Source organism: Paroedura picta, chromosome 8 (assembly GCF_049243985.1).
Source record: "Paroedura picta isolate Pp20150507F chromosome 8, Ppicta_v3.0, whole genome shotgun sequence".
Classification (NCBI taxonomy): Eukaryota; Metazoa; Chordata; class Lepidosauria; order Squamata; family Gekkonidae; genus Paroedura; species Paroedura picta.
This window is the reverse complement of record NC_135376.1, coordinates 23332041-23352101: the sequence shown is the minus strand read 5'-3', so window position 1 is coordinate 23352101 and position 20061 is coordinate 23332041. Positions and strand designations below refer to the sequence as shown.

The window sequence follows — 20061 nt, the reverse complement described above, 5'->3', positions numbered from 1 at the left end:
CATATGGATTGCTAAAAAAGGAACAGAGGAGGCTGCTCCTCATGTTAATAATAGAACTTCTATCTCACTTTATCAGGGAGAACTGATATTATAATACTTGTTCGGTTAAAGAATGGAGGAGTATCATGTATATTCTACATAAACTGACCAGTCTGTTCTTTGACATTGTTGTATTATATATCTAAAAGTGAGAGTTACTATGCATAGGACTGAGTTCAGTGGTCTCAGTATTAGTGCAAGGGCACAGGTAATCACTACAGTTTGACATCTCAGTCCTGCCTCTACTGTGGGAGTATTTGCTGTGGTACCCTGTTTCTTGTCTTGGCTGCCAATATTCAGATGTGCTAAAAACATCTGCTTCTCTCTCCTTGATACTCTAGCATCCCTACCCATGGAAAGGTTGGTAGCTTCATGTAGCTCTGTTTCCTCCCTTTTTATTTGGCCTATTTTTCTGTGGATTGGAGACAGACATGGTCAGTGGGTTATCAAAGTGGCCATTATAGGCTGGTGTGTGAGGCTCTGAGCTTTGTAACTGGACAAACCAATCTTTCTCTGTCTGCTGGGGAATTCCTGAGAGGGCTAAAAGAGGCAGCGATTCAGCCTTTACTGGGAAAAGTTGGACTTCTAGGACCTAGCCAGCAACTGCCCTATCTTGCATTTGGTGTTTCTGGGGAAGGGTTGAAAGGGTGGTTGCAGACTGACTCTTAGCATACTTAGCTTCAGTTCTTAACTCTTTCCTGTTTGGCTTCCATCCTGGCCATGGGGTGGAGACAGTTATGGTTGCCCTGACAGATGACCTCCAATGGCAGCTGGGCAGAGGTGGGTCACTGCTGCTTGTATTGTTAGATCTCACAGCAGTATTTCATCTGATATACCATGAGCTTATCACTTTGCTGAAACTGGTATACGAGCAACAGCCCTTCAGTTTCTGATCTCCTTCCTCCAGGGCTGCAGACAGACGGTTGTAGTGGGAAAGAATCAATTATGATGCTGCCAGCTTCCCTGCAGAGTACTATAGGGCGCTGTTCTGTTTCCCACCCATGCGCCCTCTAGCCCAGCTAGTTTTTGTGTTTGGACTTGGGTGTCACCCATATGCAGATGATGCTCAGCTCTGCTTTCTAATGGATGGATGACTGGGCTCTCCCCCCCTCCTACATTTTCTGGGTGTTTCGAAGCAGTTCATACAGAGCCATCTGCAACTCAACCCCTCCAATACAGAGGTCTTGTGGCTGGCAAGCCCTTTATCGAATGAGTATTTTAATTTTTCTATTATCTTCATCAGGCTTATGGGGGGAAATTTTGTATTGAATTTGAGCTGCCGATTGCTTATTTACTGGGCAGGTTGTTATTACTGTGTCATGACTGCAAGGTTTCACATTCCAGCTGTTCATGTTGCGTGAGGGTGTACAGATTGGCAATGTGGTGCTGATGTGAAGTGTAACCAGTGGAAAATAAGTGTATGTGCAGCTGCGAAGATACATGAGGTTACTTCTTGCTACAAATGCCAGAGGGGTAGCTGGACTGGTCTGCTGCAACCCAAATAACAGTGTGCCCAAGACTAATGAATTTAATGTGATTTAGGGTTTTGTGAGCCAGATCTCATAGTGTTGTTAGATCTCATAATGTTATTGGCTGTGTCTTTGTGAAGGCTTATACTACAGTGAAATTGTTAGTCATTAATATGTTGCTCACTGGAGAGCGTTTTTTGATGGCATCCCTGGGGTGCCACATCCTGAGAGATTAATTATCGCTGGCAGGACATTTACCCAATAAGAGTTTGATCAGTATGGAACATGTCTACATGGAATGGCTGATGAGCAGCAGATTTGGAAAGGATGTAGAATTCAGACAGGAAACATCAGGCAAAATATACCATTGCTAGCATCAATCTCTATCTTCAGATGTAATCTCTGAATGCCAGTGCTAGGATGTGGCATCAAGGGCAGCTCTTTGGCTTCTGTGCTCTGTTTGTCGGCCCTCCAAAGGAGCTGACTGGCCCCTGTGTGAAGTGAGTTCCTTGATGGGCTACATCTCTGGTGATTAATCTTGGACAATTCCAGACAGGACAAAGTGCATCAGAACAAGGTGCACCGTGATCCTACTGTCCTAGTTGTGAAGAAGGTAGCTGAAGCTGTGATGTGAAGACCTAGAAAATTAGACTCTCCAGTGAGATATAATTTTTAGACCTTTGGGGGGGGGGGAGATGGTAAAATTAAGAAGTCTTGACAAATACAAAACTCTTTTGAAACATTTTTACTGTGAGTAGGATAAATGCTTGTAAAAGGGAAGGCTTTAAAATAGCTTGTCTTCTGCATACTCCCTCAAAATGCCTTTTGATACATATATAGTAATTTATCATATCTGGGTAATTACATCTCCTATATAATGCTCAATATGAGTGTAATTCGAGTCCTCCGGTCTATTTCAGGTTCTTCCAGCTGTTTTGACTGTTGAAACAAAATATGTATACCAAATAAAAAACATAAGCAAGTTGGCATGTGAAAACAGTAGGGAAGTTTTAGTCTTTGCAAATTGTCAATTCTCTGAAGTTTGTTTTGATCCTAAGGAGAATTTGAAAGACTCATTCGTAGAGCATACACTCCCTTCTTGCTTTTGTATGGTTTCTTGTTTGTATTTCTGACATAATTTAGAGACTTTTAAAGTTCAAATTCATAAAAATATCCTGCCTTGAAGCAAGATTTAGAGTTTCTATTTTATCCTTTCCCCTATTTTTACAATTGCCACAAATACATGTTGCAGCTTGCTGCACCATCTCTGTGTATACTGGTAATTTGAATACTAATCCTTTTAAACTTCAGAATACAAAGAATTTAATGTACCATTAAAAACTTATTTTATGTTAAAGTAGAAAAGTGTTTATCTAATTTTAAAAATTGGGAACGTTTCAATTTTTTTGGCTTTTACATCCTGCTTTTCACTACCCAAAGGGGTCTCAAAGTGTCTTACAATCACCTTCCCCACAATAGGCACCTTGTGAGGCAGGTGGGGCTGAGAGAGTTCTGACAGAACTGCTCTGTGAGAACAGCACTATCAGGACTCTGACTAACTCAAAGTCATCCAGCTGGCTGGTTCTCCAGACTATAGGCTACACGACAATGGCTCTCCGTATAAATTAATTCCTCCTGGAGAGATAAAATGCTCCCCCCTCCCTTTATGGTTTCAGAACTGCTTACATCACTAGGATTTGAAGGGATTTGGAAGGTGTGCAACTGGCCAAGAGAAGTAATTCCTTTTTTTTTGTTCAGTCCTTATAAGATTTTTAAACATTCTGTTTTTCAGCAAAATGAAACCATTCAAGATTATTTTAAATGTTTTCCTTCCCACCATGCAACTTCTTGTACATGCAGTCTCTTTCTAGTGTAAGCCATTGAACCACTGAATGTTAAGAAGAGTAATAATTTTCTGACTTAGAACAAATTTAGAGTCAAGGCACCTTTAAGACCAACAAAGTTTTATTCAAGGTATGAGCTTCTGTGTACACACACTCTAAATTTGTTCTGCTGCTTCAGACCAACACGGCTACCCACCTGAATCCATTTTCTGATGTATTAAAGTTAGCATTGCAATGTGGGTTATATATAATGTTTCCACACTAAAAAGTGTTACGCTGGTTCACGTAGATAGAACCTATTTATCAACCTGACGTTTAGATACTAGACTTTATTTTGTGTATTAAAAACTACATTCTTGCTTCAGAAGCTAAAAATGCTTTTGGTTAGCCCACACATGAAGCTGCCGTACCTTAAGTCAGACCACTGGACTATCAGTGTCAACATTGCCCAGTTTTTTTGGCTGGTGCTATACTGGGTATCAGAAAGAGGTTTTTAACCTCATGGGGTTTTCAGTGGAGATGCTGAGGACCTTCTGCATGTAAAGCTCTACCACTGAACCACTCTATCCAATCTAATACATGCTTAGTATCAAACTGAATGTCATAAAGAAGAGTTGTTTTTTTATATGCTGCTTTCTCTACTAGGAGTCTCAAAGACCCATTATGCACGGGGGTTTTAGCGCACATTCGGGGTGGAATGGCGGCGACTAAAATCACGGATAACGCACGGAGCCGGCTGCAACCGGCTGCAGCTTCGGTGCATGCCGCCGAAAAAGCCGCGTCAGTGAAACGCGGAAGAAAGCGCAGCTTCCGGGTGAGCGGGGCGCAACCAGAAGCGGCGCCCGGATCGGCGCGTGCATAATCGGTTACTCTGGGTTTTACCGCCGTCGCGCCCCGCCCCGTGTATAACCGGTATGCGTCGCGTCTTCCCCCTCCGCGTTTTCCATGTGACCCGAAATCGCCATTTCGGCGGCCGTGCATAATGGGCCCAAGTGGTTTACAGTCGCCTTCCCTTTCTTCTCCCCACAACAGACACCATGTCAGGTAGGTGGGGCTGAGAGAGCTCTGAGAGAAACTGCTTTGAGAGAACAGGACTGTGACTAGCCCAAGATTACCCAGCTGGCTGCATGTGGAGGAGCGGGGAATCAAACCTGGCTTGCCAGATTAGAAGCTGCTGCTCCTAACCACCATGCTGTACAGGTGGGAGAAATATCCATATGGCTCTGTTGCTTGCCCCTTCCCCTGTAAAGTGATAGTATAAGGTGTATTTGTAACCAAACATGCAGTGCATGTGTGAGGATGCTAAATCTCACCTTTCCCCCCTTCTGACTTCACCGCTTTCCATTGCTTTAAGCATTTGTTTCCCAACTCAACCCTTATATTTGAAGGAGATTAAGCATTGGTAAGGATTTAAAATCCAGAAAGTTAGCAGAGTGCCTAAGGATGGCAAGTAGCGCAGCGTGGGACAAAGTACATGTGGTCAGAAAACAACAAAGAAAAAAAGACATTCACCAACATGGTACTTAGCTAATGTAAGCAGTATTTATTACAGAACTTAATTCTACATACTTAGGGGTAAAGATGTGGTCCCTATTGTAATCTAAATGGATGGAGAGAGTTACTTGAGGTATCTCCCTTCCACCATGTTGTGGGCTGGAGAGATGGAGAAGTGGGAGAGAGAATGGGGAAACAGGAAATTACCCTCTAGGGACAGGTCAGTGAGATCAAAGGTGAGCAGTCAGTGTCCCTGTCTATTGCACTAACTCTATGACAAAGAGTCAGGAGACATCGCTTAGAGCAGTGGTCCCAAACCCCCGGGCCGGGTACCAGTACCGGTCCGTGGATAAATCGGTACCGGGCCGCGGCTCCTCCTCGTCCTCCTCCCTGGCTGCTGACTCGGGGGCTGCCCAGACACTCCACAGCTGGCTCTCCTTTGGTGCTCTCCAATGGCCGCCATGGCTGGGGCTCCCCCTCGGCGTGGCACTGCGCAGCTGCTGCTGGCAGCACTCCCCAGTGGGCGACGGGAAGTCAGGGGCATCGACAGGAAAGCAAGTGGAGCAGGAGCTCAGGCAGCGGTGGTGACGTCCCTCGGCAAAAGACTACCCCCCCGGGCCTCAGTAAAATTGTCAAGCTTTGCCCGGTTCCCAGTGATAAAAAGGTTGGGGACCACTGGCTTAGAGGGCCGTTTCCAACCATACTGGGAGAAAAAAGTTTGAGTCCAGTGCCAGTTTTATTCAAGGTATAAACTTTCCCATGCATGCATACTTCTTCAGACACAGTGAAACAAGTGATCCTCTACGTATGGGGGTGGGGGGGAGTTAGTTGGCAGGCATTCATGCAGGTAAAAACTTAGATTTTGTTATCTATTTTACTGAAAAACAAAAGGACCCTCCTCCCCACTTAACATGTGTGGAGTGCGGCATCTAGTTGCCCCTTAAACTTCTATGCATTAATGAACAGATTTACAAACTCTCTAACTTTCATTGGTCCTTGTTTGTTTATCTGAGAATGAAGTTTGCTGGTATCGCATCTGATGCACAAATCACACTAAGTGAAGAACCACCAATTATAAAAGAGCTACTTTATCTGAAAATGAATGCTGCAATCTTCTTACTAGCAAGTGTGTCACATTGAATCCAGTGGGGCTTCCTTCTCCAGAGAGCCAGTTTGATGTAGTGGTTAGGAGTGCGGACTTCTAATCTGGCATGCCAGGTTCGATTCTGCGCTCCCCCACATGCAGCCAGCTGGGTGACCTTGGGCTCCCCACAGCACTGATAAAACTGTTCTGACCGAGCAGTGATATCAGGGCTCTCTCAACCTCACAGGGTGTCTGTTGTGGGGAGAGGAAAGGGAAGGCGACTGTAAGCCGCTTTGAGCCTCCTTCGGGTAGGGAAAAGTGGCATATAAGAACCAGCTCTTCTTCTTTTCTTCTTCTTCTGAGTAAACAGGCGTCACGTACAGAATGCTGAAGGGCTGCAATTCAGACAGTTCTCGTTTGTTTCCAGTCTCTTGCTACTCAATGCACTGATTTTGATGTTTTTTTCCAGTGTGAAGACCTAGCTGGGCCAACCTCTTTCCCAGCACCTCTGCACTATAAATTGATATGTTTCAGGCTGCAGTCACCAGTATACTGAGGCTGTGCTAACGTCCAAGGTTTCCCTGTATTATACTGCTCAAGACGTGGCTGAAGCAGGTCTGAATGGATTGAAAATCATTGTGCTTGTTTTATCCCCAAAGGACAATTTATAAATATAAGCTCCTTAAAGAGCTGGGGTTTGAAATCCTGCATAATTGGGGAAGGAGGGGACTGCCAATATAGCGGCATCATAAGACTTTCTAGTTTCTCTTCCAGAATTACTTTAGAATGCCTCCAATGTAATCCTTTGTGGAGTTACTTCTACCTTTTTTTTTACCAGCAAGTTGCAGCCAACTTACAGTAACCACAAAAGTATTTCAAGGTGAGAGGTGTTCAACAGTACTTTGCTGTTGCCTGCCTCTATGTGGAGATTCTAGACTTCCTTGCTCATCTTCCATCCAAGTATTAAATAGGGTTGACCCTGTTTAGCTTCTGAGATCCAATGAGATCAGGTTAGCCTGGGCTCTCCAGGTCAGGGCTACTTCTGTCTAAGCCTGTTGGAATCAAGACCAATTATAGGAGGCAATGCAAAAATTGCTGAGTCACCTCAGAATAAACAGAAAGCTGCTGATTACTTAGGTGGCTTGGAATGGGCCATGGAATTGTATACGGTTTTGTTGACTTACCTTTGGAGCCTGAATACATCTCCAAAAGACTATAACTGTGGTTAACTGTTACAAGGATTGTTAGGACTACCTAAACATTTACAGTTTAAGGGAATTTTGACACCCTGCTACTTGAGCCACTAAAGAGTTCTCAAACCTGGTGTAAAAGCTTTGAAAATGCTCATCCCCTATATTTTCAGCATCCAGGATGAGAACTCCTTATCAGGAATATTTGGCTCCAGGAATACACCTGGTGAACAATCATTGTGGCAGGTCACATATTTAGTGTTTGATGGTGCTGTAGGGCAGTAGTCCCCAACCCCCGGTGCGGAGACCAGTCTTGGTCCGTAGATCAGTTGGTACCAGGCCGCAGCTCTTCCTTGTCCTCCTCCCCGGCTGCTGCCTCAGGAGCTGCCCTGCCACTCTGCTGCTGGCTCACCTTTGGTGCTCTCCAGCGGCCGCCATGGCTGGGGCTTCCCCTTGGCGTGGCACTGAGCAGCTGCTGTTGGCAGTGCCCCCCAGCGGGCGGCGGGAAGTCGGGCGCTGGCAGGAAAGCAAACGGAGCAGGGGCTCAGGCGGTGGTGGCAACGTCCCTCAGCAAAAGACTACCCCCCCGGGCCTCAGTAAAATTGTGAAGCGTTGACCAGTCCTCGGTGATAAAAAGGTTGGGGACCACTGCTGTAGGGTATCTTCAATTATTCCCCTGCCTTGGCTGACCATCTCTTGACAACTCACCAGATGTTACTGTTGCTTGGAAACTGTAGGGTTACAGGGCATGTTAACAACTTGCTTGCCTCCAGATGAATTCCTGTGAGTGTTGGCCATGTTTTTTGTGTGCCCCAACCTTGATTGTGAGGTTCCGCTTAAGGAATGCTCAGCAGAGGTCTCCTTAGTGCCCAGCCTTGGTAGTTGTAGGCATCAGGCTAAAGCTTTCCTCTTCACCCAAGGAGTGCAGCTATGGTTCAGTGTCTGCCTGGCATGCTGAAAGTCCCTCCAAGAAAGTTCAACCCCAGCATCTCCAATTAAATGGTATGGGTAGTAGCTGATATGGAAGACCTCTGCCTGATATGGAAGACCTCTGCCTGACACTCTGGTCTGAATATACAGTACTGATCTTGATGTGCCGATAGTCTAATTCAATATAAGGCAGCTAATTTTTAGTTGATTTTTTTTTACTGTTCTAGTTTTAAATTTAAGTTTTAAATAAGTATTGTTTTGGCTTATTTATTGTGTTTTTTTCTTTGTTAAAGCAATTGTGAGATGATTTGTTAGAAGGGTTGAGAGTGCAGGATGTACTTCTTTTTAACTAAATTATTGTCAGATAAATCAAGACTAATTCTTACATGAATAAGAATTGGAGGTTCTGCTCTTCTACTTCCTCTTATGCCTCGCAGTTCCATCCCTCTCCATTGCAACAATACTTTGCTGTTAATATCCCAACTGGCACAAGCTGGTTTGCCCTTAACTTTTTGAACAGAAATGGGAATTTCAATCAAGCCACTGTCTTGGAAGACTGTGCAAGTCATAAATTGCTGGTTCATGTGAAAAGGGAAGGAACCGTAGCATCCAAGGAGGGGAGTGACAGCTGGAGGTTAACTTATGCAAGCCTTTGTATTTCAATGTCAAACGTCCATCATGTTCCCATTAGTTTTATACATGTATTTAAGTTGCCTTGTTTTGGCACTGCTGCATGTGTAATAGAAGGTAATATACAGACAAATGACTTCTTGATAGTATAGCTGACTGAATTGGGTCTAGGCTATTTTATTGCCATGCTGTTCTGCCATAGAAGTGGAGAGCTGACCCTGGGATTTATTCTATTGCTTGAATTCTCAATGTATATCTTCGATGCTCCACTTCTGCTACTATTTTAGGTTAAGCCTTGGTTCTTTATGATCCAGCTAGAAGGCATTTAAAAATACGTTATCAAGATTTGAGGTATAGGTGACTGCCACAGAGTGTTTTCTTTCATTTTGCCTGCTAGATATGGTATCTTCATGGATCTTTTCTGAGTAACAGTGCGGCCTTCTGGGTCTTCATTTTTCTGCGTGTTCAAGAATGCCAGCTATACGACCTTTGATGGATCACACTGCATCTTTTGAATGATAGCTGGAGTAAACTAAATTGTTTACATTATTTATATATATGCAAATTGGTAGAGGCTAAGAATCAAATATAATTGTTTCCATTCATAAAAAGGCTATAATAAGCATCCTGAAAATTATAGGCTAATTAGCAAGTATATGCAGCTTCTCTAGATCTTTCAACAGCTTAGTGAACTGAGGCCATTGCAGAGATATGTTTCCAAACATAGCATCTCTATGAAACTCTAGTGCCGACTATATATACAAGTAGGGGTCGCGGAGTTAGGGTAAGCCAGTGCAATAATATGATACATAGAATTCCTAGGAAAAGAGGGACAAGACAGCCCTCTTAGTACTTGTTAACATCATTTTCCTTTTATTTTGTGTAAAAAACCGCCTACATGATTGAAGAATTCTGAAGGCCCAGTTCTCTCTCACTGTCTGCTTGAAAACTTCTCAACATTGATAACATTTCACTTTTTCAGCTGTGCATGTAAGGATGTAGCAAAGAATCCAGAAGGATAACTTTAGTCACCAGTATGAAGGTTGCTGAAAGGCTGATGAGTGCATACTCTTAGTTTTCACAATGATTATCATACCTTTGGAAGGTATCTTGTAGATTTAACGGGATACAACATTAAGCTTTATTCCTACTCAGTTTCAAATAACATTACCCTGATTTTGATAGCTAAGGGTAGCCCAGTCTTGTCAAATGTTGGATCTAAGTAAGGTCAACCTTGGTCAGTATTTGGATGGGAAACGACCTAGGAATATCGGGATCATGATGCAGAGGCAGGCAATGGCAAAACCACTTCTGATAATCTCTTGCCTTGAAAACTCCATGAGGTTGCCATAAGTCAGTAGTTACTTGATGGAAAAACCCTCCAAAACATTGGCCTCCATTGTACATCGAATCATAGAGTTGAAAGGGGCCATACAGTCCATCTAGTCCAATCCCCTGCTCAATGCAGGGTCAGATGAAAGAATCCATGAAGTATCTGTCCAGCTGTTGCTTAAAGACTGCCAATGAGGAGAAGCTCACCACCTCCTTAGGCAGCTGATCCCACTGATGGGGCATTTCTGCACATCGTTAAAAATAGCGTTATGCCAGCTGAGTGACATAATGCTACATAGAGGAGGTGGTGAGGACTACCTCACTGGCAGTCTTCAAGCAAAGGTTGGATACACACTTTTCTTGGATGCTTTGGGCTGAACCTGCGTTGAGCAGGGGGTTGGACTAGATGGCCTGTGTGACCCCTTCCAACTCTATGTTTCTATGATTCTATATAAGCGCGCTTCCTGGACCCTCCTTACCTTTTTTGCTCTCTTGCTCTTCTCTGCTGCCATTTTGCGCTTCTCCTGATCCACAAGTGCTGCCGGAAATGGCGGGAGAGAACAATGCAATTTATATGCAACTCTCTTCCACCTGTCAATCAAGCCAGGCAACCAGTCCTCTTTCTCCATGCTTTGAAGGGCCTGCACCTATTGTATTTTCCAATACAATGGGCTTTTCTGTTAGTTTTTATATAAAAAGCTGCTGTAGCTATGATTAATGTGGTGAGTAGCTGGGGCTGAAATGCTGGAGAAAATATATGGATAATTCATTTTTTTTCTTCCACTGTGAGTAAAAGTAGCATGAAGAAAGGGATTTGTACAGGAAGACACTGCTAGGAGAAAGAGTTAAATAGCTCCTTGTCCCCTGTGCTGGTCTTCTGATTAATATTTCAGCCTCATTAGATATGCTAAAAGAGATTTGTTGTGTATGTGAGAAAGAATTGTGGGGCTATGCATACTGTGTAGGATCCAGCTTTTAATGTGTAGTTCTGTCCACAGTCTTGAGGAATTTTTAAAATCTTCATTAAAATCCAAATATTACTTGATCCTCAGTTGCCTATATGTTTGTTTACATTTATTTTACTTTTAAGAAAAACCAAAAGCAATTTGTGAAGGCTTCAGATTTCGTCAAAAGACTGGTGGGGACAGGGATAATGTAATTCTTGCCTCTCTGACAACATCTCAGTAAAAGTCCTTCTCTACAATAGCAAAATCTTTAATGCATACTTGCTGTGGTCTAGAGAGGGATAATAGAAGAACAATATTGCTGTTGCCATACTTCCTTGCTATAATCATCTCCTTATTTTAAACCAAGGTGTTCAGTTTTTTCATGTCGAAATGATAGGTTCCCAAAGCTGAGAATTGCACCTTCTGTTACCCAACTTTTTAATTTGGATCAGAGTGTCCATTACAAAAGAAGTTGCACTGTTATGAACATGTTGTGTGAAATTTGCAAGATTGCCATAGCAATTTCCAAATAGTGAATAATGAAGGACATAGACACAGCACTGTCATTTTTACAATTACTTCTTTGAGCAGGTCGCAATTTAATGTAAAACAGAATTTTACAAAGGGGGCAAAAGGGATGGGGTGAGAACTGCGAAGGTGTAGCTGCTGCGTTCACAACAAATGCAGCTGCCTGCGGAGCTGTCTTTGTACAGCCAGAGAAACTTGATTAGACTTCACTTGGCTTCAGCTGACATTTTGAAAGCCAATATGATGTCCTTGCAAGAGCCTGCAAAATCCAGTGTGGTATGTCACCTGGAGTACATTATTTTGTATGTGACAGCCCTGTTCAGTCACCCTGTGTTTATTCAGTGGGGGATGACTTGGAAATCAAGTCATGCCAAATGACAGCGTGTTCAAGCTTTATACTTCCCTTAACTGAGCCTGATGCTGTGTGAACTCCTTGCTTGTCAGCTGATTCCTGTCCACCCCCACCCCACCAGTCCCACTGTAAGGTGCTTGTTGTTGTTGTTGTTTTGACTCTGAGCCATGTTGTGGGTAGGGAACAAAAATTTAATTGGAAATAAAGAGGGAACAAAATGATTTTCAACTCTGATTAGGAAAATTTACTTACCTTAAAGGTAAAGGCATCCCCTTTGCAAGCACATGGTCATGTCTGACCGGGGTGGTTTGCCAGTGCCTTCCCCAGTCATTACCGTTTACCCCCTCGGAAGGATGGAAGGCAGAGTCAACCTTGAGCCGGCTGCTGGGATTGAACTCCCAGCCTCATGGTCAGCGCTTCAGACAGCATGTTGGCTGCCTTACCACCCTGCACCACAAGAGGCTCTTAGTAAAAAGAGGGAACAAAATCATTCTCGACTCTGATTAGGAAAATTTACTTACCTTAGACGAGGAGAAATGCTTAAACTTTCTGAGAGTGCTTGCTTTGCTTCATGTGCCAATCAGATCTTTATTTATGCACAATGAAGTTTGTGAAAATCTGTGTCATGTAGTGGTTAGAGTGCCAGGCTAGGACCTTGGAGATTCGGATTCAAATCTGAGATAAGCTCTCAGATGTAGTGCTGGATAGACTCCCCCCCCCCCCGGTGGCTTTACCATACATGATGAATGCTCTTCACATGAGAAGAATTTTGAGTCTAAGTGTCTCTAGCATGACATCTGAGAGTACCTCTATCAATTGTGGGCCTGTTAGGGGGAAAAGGAGGGAGCCCCTGTCAGCACTTGCCCTTGCCCTGAGTAGCCACAGCTGCAACCTCACTAGGCCTTGGTGGTGCTGTGGGGAGGGAGGGAGGGGGGTGGTGAGCCAGTTCCTGCCAGAGCTCAAATAGGTGTTAAGGAAAGAAGTTCCATTCAAAGATTAGAAAGCGTTTTCTGATGGTGAGGGCTGTTCTCAGATGGAATATGATGTTTCAGGGAGTGGTGGAATCTCCTTTGTTGGAAGTTTTTAGGAGGAGACTGGATGAGTACATGTCAGGAGTGTGTGTTTTAAGTCTCCTAGAAGGTGAGGGGCTAGACTGGATGGCTCTTTGTGTACTCTTCCAACTCTGCGTGATTCTTGGATATTAGCATTTCCATCATTAAGGGCACAGATCCTAACATGACTCTAGTATTAACCACCTCACAAGGGACTCCCTTCTAAAACAAAGTGCTTTAAAGAGGTCTTTCAAGCCCTCACATTTTGTACTTTATTCTGCCCCTGGACATACTGTCACAGCTGACATGAAACAATAAAATCCTTTTGTCAAGAGGAGGCGGAGTATGACCTCATTTCACCTACTCTACCTCCCAATCTTTTAAAGCTTCCCTCCATGTCCTTCCTTATTTTCTTCTCTCATTTTATTAGGTCATCCATTCCTGATTGTCTGTCAGTCTGTACAGTCTTCTAGCTTGTCATGATTTCCACCACCACTCCTTTCCCCCAACAAAGCTCTATGATGAAATACTCTTGAGCAGGAGAATCAGCTATGATAAAGGATGAAAGGATTGGGGGGGGGGGGAGAGCTACAAAGTAATGTGGAGTTTTTTATTGTAAAGTAAAACATAGCAAGCTAAAAAAAGGGGGGGGGTAATAAAAAGAGCCCTGAGGTCCTCATAAAGTGGACCTGGAGCAGAATATGAAAAGAGGTGTCAGTCTTAGTATAGCAATAAAATCAGAGTCCAGAAGCACCTTTAAGACCAACAGAGATTTATTCAGGGCGTGAGCTTTCGAGTGCAAGCACTCTTCCTCAGACTGTGTCACACAACCAAATACAGCCAATGATAATCCTTTCTCATAATAGCCAATCAATCCCCTAGAATTCAGTTGTAGTTTACAAAAACACAAGTTTGACAAAGAGTGCTTGCACGCGAAAACTCACGCCATGAATAAATCTTTGTTGGTCTTAAAGGTGCTACTGGACTCTGATTTTATTGTTCTACTTCAGACCAATACAGCTACCGATTTGAATCTAGTTTGAGTATAGGGCATGGACAGAGTATCAAAATACAACATATTCATAAATCTACTCTGGTGAACCTGCGAAGGGTTATCACTTAACCTTGCCAGACAGAAGTCACTTACAAATCAAGGTACAGTCAAATAATATTAAGAGGAGCAAAACGATGTACTCTAAATCTGCTACTTTTCATCCCTGGGATTTCTACTTGGTTACAGGCAGCCTATTTCCCCAATGAGCACACTTTTTGAGTTGATAGAGGTACTCTCAGATGTCATGCTGGAGACACTTGGTTTAAGCCAGGATGACAGAACATATTTTGTTTCTTAGGTTGTAAATCAGCACTTTCACATTGAAGGTTTTCCTTGTGACACTCAAAAAGTACTAGGTGGACTTAAACCAGCCAGGCATTTGATTATGTTTCCAGCGTCTACATGGGTAGGAGATCTGAAAGGGTGGGTTATTTGTCCTAGAGGCATAGACTATTGCTTATTATTGGTTGTATGGAGCCTTTGATAGATATGTTCTGGAATTCTGATGGCAGCAAGGTTACTTCCTCTTGCAAGTAGATCTACTGTAATAAGGAATCTCTGGTTTGATATCAAAAGATAGATTCCCTCAAGCTTCTTGGCTATATTTGTCCCAGGGATCTCTGCACCCCGATTTCTTTTTACATTTTTAAAAGTCATGGATATTATTTACATGTCATGTATTTTATATATCTATTCCTATATTTCTTCCAGGAACTTTATTCAATATCAAGTTGAATGAAGTCTGTCTGGACCCTCTTAGCATATTCAGAGGGCAAGCTCCTTGCCATCCCCAGAGTAAAATAGTTTCAGACCTGTATGTTCAATTTGAGCAGCAGAGTTTCCAGGAGTGTTGATGGATCAGGCAAGAAGTGTGGGATGTAAGAATTTATGCCCTGGCTTGTTGACCATATACAGAATTCCTTTCCTACTTCACACAGAGAATAGCACTGGGTTTTTTTTGGGGGGGGGGCATCCCGACTGACCCCCTTCAAGGATCGCTGCCTTGTTGTGGCAAGGGGGCTTGCGTAGTTCAGTGAAGCTATGAGCTATACCGTGCAGGGCCACCCAAGACGGACAGGTCATAGCTGAGAGCTCTGACAAAAGGTGATCCACTGGAGAAGGAAATGGCAAACCACTCCAGTATCTTTGCCATGAAAACTCTATGGACAGTTCCAATAGGCATAACGATATGACGCTGGAAGATGAGCCCCTCAGGTCGGAAGGTGTCCAATATGCTACTGGGGATGAGCAGACGGCTAGTACGAGTAGCGCCAGAATGAATGAAGCGGCTGGGCCAAAGCCGAAAGGACGCTCAGTTGTGGAAGTAACTGGTGGCGAAAAGACAGTCCGATGCTGTAAAGATTTTTATTCCATAGGAACCTGGAACGTCAGATCCATGAATCAAGGCAAGCTGGACGTGGTTAAACAAGAAATGACAAGACTGAACATCGACATTTTAGGAATCAGTGAACTAAAATGGACAGGAATGGGTGAATTTAATTCAGATGACCATCAGGTATACTACTGTGGACAAGAATCTCGCAGAAGAAATGGAGTAGCCTTCATAATCAATAAGAGAGTAGGAAAAGCAGTCTTGGGATACAATCCCCAAAATGACAGAATGATCTCAGTTCGAATCCAAGGCAAACCATTCAACATCACAGTGATCCAGGTCTACGCCCCAACCACTGCTGCTGAAGAGGATGAAGTTGATCAGTTCTATGAAGCCCTACAACACCTTCTAGAAGCAACGCCCAAAAATGATGTGCTTATCATCATGGGGGATTGGAATGCTAAAGTAGGAAGCCAAAAGATAACCGGGATAACAGGCAAGTTTGGCCTTGGAGTACAAAATGAAGCAGGGCACAGGCTGGTAGAATTTTGTCAAGAGAATACAATGGTCATAGCAAACACTCTTTTCCAGCAACCCAAGAGACGACTCTACACATGGACATCACCAGACGGTCAACACAGAAATCAGATTGACTATGTGCTCTGCAGCCAAAGATGGAAAAGTTCTATCCAGTCAATAAAAACAAGACCAGGAGCTGATTGTGGTTCAGATCATGAGCTTCTTGTTGCAAAATTTAGGCTTAAATTGAAGAAAGTAGGGAAAAGCACTAGGCCACTCAGGTATGAACTAAATCATATTCCCGACGAATACACAGTGGAGGTGACAAATAGATTTAAGGAATTAGATCTGATAGACAGAGTGCCTGAAGAACTATGGACGGAGGTTCGCAACATTGTACAAGAGGTAGCAACTAAAACCATCCCAAAGAAAAAGAAATGCAAGAAATCAAAATGGCTGTCTGAGGAAGCTTTACAAATAGCTAAGGAGAGAAGGGAAGTGAAAGGCAAGGGAGAAAGAGAAAGATACACCCAACTGAATGCAGAATTCCAGAGAAAAGCTAGAAGAGATAAGAATGACTTCTTAAATGAACAGTGCAAACAGATAGAAGAAAACAATAGAATCGGGAGGACCAGAGATCTTTTCAAGAAAATTGGAGATATGAAGAGAACGTTTCATGCAAAGATGGGTATGATAAGGGACCAAAATGGTAGGGACCTCACAGAAGCAGAAGAGATTAAACAAAGGTGGCAAAATTATACAGAAGAACTATACAAGAGCGAGCTTAACATCCCTGATGACCACAATGGGGTAGTTACTGACCTGGAGCCAGACATCCTGGAATGTGAAATCAAATGGGCCTTAGGAAGTCTGAGCAACAATAAAGCTAGTGGTGGTGACAGCATTCCAGTTGAACTATTCAAAATCTTAAAGGACGATGCAGTAAAAGTGCTACACTCAATATGCCAGCAAATTTGGAAAACTCAACAATGGCCACAGGATTGGAAAAGGTCAGTTTACATTCCAATCCCAAAGAAGGGCAATGCCAAAGAATGTTCAAACTACCGCACCATTGCACTAATTTCTCATGCTAGCAAAGTTATGCTCAAAATCCTACAAGCTAGGCTCCAGCAATATGTGGACCGAGAACTTCCAGAAGTACAGGCAGGATTTCGAAGAGGCAGAGGAACTAGAGATCAAATTGCCAACATACGCTGGATCATGGAGAAAGCTAGGGAGTACCAGAAGAACGTCTACTTCTGCTTCATTGACTATGCTAAAGCCTTTGATTGTGTGGAACACAACAAATTGTGGCAAGTTCTTAAAGAGATGGGAATACCAGAGCATCTTATTTGTCTCTTGAGAAATTTATATGCAGGTCAAGAAGCAACAGTGAGAACTGAACATGGAATCACTGACTGGTTCAAAATTGAGAAAGGAGTTCGGCAAGGCTGTATACTGTCGCCTTGCCTATTTAACTTGTATGCAGAGCACATAATGAGAAATGCGGGATTAGAGGAGTCACAAATTGGGATCAAGATTGCAGGGAGAAATATCAACAACCTCAGATATGCAGATGATACCACTCTAATGGCAGAAAGTGAAGAGGAACTAAAGAGCCTGTTGATGCGGGTGAAGGAGGAGAGTGCAAAAGTTGGCTTGAAACTCAACATCAAGAAAACAAAGATCATGGCATCCGGCCCTCTCAATTCCTGGCAAATAGAAGGGGAAGAAATGGAGATAGTGACAGATTTTATTTTCCTGGGCTCCAAGATCACTGCAGATGGGGACTGCAGCAAAGAAATTAAAAGACGCTTGCTCCTGGGGAGGAAAGCTATGGCAAATCTAGACAGCATCCTAAAAAGCAGAGACATCACCCTGCCAACAAAAGTGCGTTTAGTCAAGGCTATGGTCTTCCCAGTTGCAATGTATGGCTGCGAAAGTTGGACCATAAGGAAGGCCGAGCGTCAAAGAATTGAGGCTTTTGAACTCTGGTGCTGGAGAAGACTCTTGCGAGTCCCTTGGACTGCAAGGGGAACAAACCGGTCAGTCCTAGAGGAGATCAGCCCTGACTGCTCTTTAGAAGGCCAGATCCTGAAGATGAAACTCAAATACTTTGGCCACCTCATGAGAAGGAAGGACTCCCTGGAGAAGAGCCTAATGCTGGGAGCGATCGAGGGCAAAAGAAGAAGGGGACGACAGAGAATGAGGTGGCTGGATGGAGTCACTGAAGCAGTCGGTGCAAACTTAAATGGACTCCAGGGAATGGTAGAGGACAGGAAGGCCTGGAGGATCATTGTCCATGGGGTCGCGATGGGTCGGACACGACTTCGCACCTAACAACAACAAATCCCGACTGGGAGTGGGCTGTAATAAAATGTTTCTAATTCAGTGTTCATAGATTTGGTAATCACTCATTAATCAAACAGATAATGCTGGTAACTTACAACTTGATAGCATTAAGGTCCCAGAATCAGAAGTTGCTCAGGGTCTCCGGCCCCAAAGAAATAAAACTAGCCTCAACTAGAACCAGAGTCTTTTTGGCCATGGTCCAAACACCCTGTCCAGTTTAGTCAGGTGGGATGCTAAACATTTCTGAAGGGCCTGTAAGACCAGGCCTATGGTTGAAACCAAGAAACTAATACCACCAGAGCACTGGCCTCCCTACCTGGAAACCACCTGAAGACATCAACTCAGGTGCTGACCACGCGCCCCTGAAGTTTTTAACCATGAAGAGACAGCTTTTAATCCTAATTTGTTAATTTTTAAAACCTAATTCATTAAACAATTAATGTTTTATTGCTATAATGTATTGATTGTTGTTTTGTTTGATTTTGCTGTTACCCACTCTAAGTCTGTAGGGAAGGGTGGGCTACAAGAATAAAATTGTTATGATATTATTATCATTTGCATAGTGACCAGTCAGAAGGACCACCATCCAAGAGAAAATCACTGCCTCAACAAAAGAAAGTTTAAAAATACAATTAATAGGTCCAGTGTGCTGAATTATTATGCAGTACGCATCTCTGCATCTGGATGCACAACTATTGCTTTAAAAATGCTCTGCTGGCAGAATTGTGCATTACTGCTTATTTGAAACTTAAGGAATTTGTCTTCATCTGTAAATTTCAGTTGTATTAAAGCATCTCTTATTCCTAAACTCTATTAATAAATGTGGTCAATACCAAGGTGCTGTTTCAGGTGTCTACCTTGAGTCTTTGTCTTTTGGATTTCCTCTTGTTTTAAAAAAAGGTGGGTTGATAGAGCCAAGGGATTGCTGCCTTGGGATAGACCTTCAGCTAATTTATTTCAACCTCTCAATTGTTCACATGGAGTAAATCAGGAAATGAGGTGATTGGAAGAGTTTAGAGTCCTTTCCTCCCTCTCTCTGTTGTGAAAGGATGGGGGTATTAAGAAGAGCTCATCCTTTCCCTGGCAGTCAGCCCTGCTGCCCTGGCCTTAGCAGATGCTTCCACCTTGTAACCCTATTAGTAGGTGTGGTGGAGCGTATGAGGATACACTCCTTTATAGATGTGTCAGTAAGAAAGGATTCACAGGCTATGGGGCTAGGACATGTTGACCACAATCTCATTATGAGCCCAGCCACCTTAAGTGTGAAAGAACCAGATATAGATTGCAATCTGTGCTTTGGTCACACATGCTAAACGTTACGAAGAAAAATTTAGGCTGGGGAGAGCAACTTTATAGAATTACATTCTATCCATAATAAACAGGCCGCAAGTCCCAAGAGATACAAGGAAAGCATGATTATTGTAGTGTGATATTATGTCAGCATACACAATTCACCAGGCATCCTAATTCCTTAAGAAGATTTTGAACTCTGTAATTAAAATTTAAGACTAAAATAGAAGTGACTTAAGAAAAATACTCTCTTTGCAGGATGAACTTACAGCTGTGAATGTAAAGCAGGGTTTCACGAACCAGCCAGCCTTCTCTGGAGATGAGCATGGGTCTGCTAGAAATATTGTCATTAACCCTTCAAAGGTAAGCTCTGGGCTGCTGAAGTCCCTGCCAAAAACATTTTCTTTAAAGGGATACTGTTTCAAGGCACATCCTTTTGTAGGCATGATTCACATGGGACGGTGAGCCATGATTTGTAATTATTGAAAAAAAACCTGGGGAAATTTTCCTAAGCACTGCCCTCTTCTCTTGATGCACAGCTAGGAAATTAAATGTTTAGATGGCAAACCCTAGTCCCTCCCTCTTCCCAAACACACTGGAAACACAAACAAGGAATCCAAAC

At 43.2% G+C, this 20061-nt stretch overlaps 1 protein-coding gene across 5 annotated transcripts in view; it reads left to right on the top strand.

Moving 5' to 3' along the window:
• The window catches only part of MED12L (mediator complex subunit 12L), a 201831-nt gene that overhangs the window by 2223 nt on the left and 179547 nt on the right, over nt 1-20061 (top strand). For all 5 annotated transcript variants that reach the window (XM_077348672.1, XM_077348671.1, XM_077348670.1 and 2 more), the window contains exon 2: nt 19698-19802. In XM_077348672.1, the coding sequence (XP_077204787.1) occupies nt 19698-19802 (105 nt within the window). The remainder of the gene's footprint in view (nt 1-19697; nt 19803-20061) is intronic.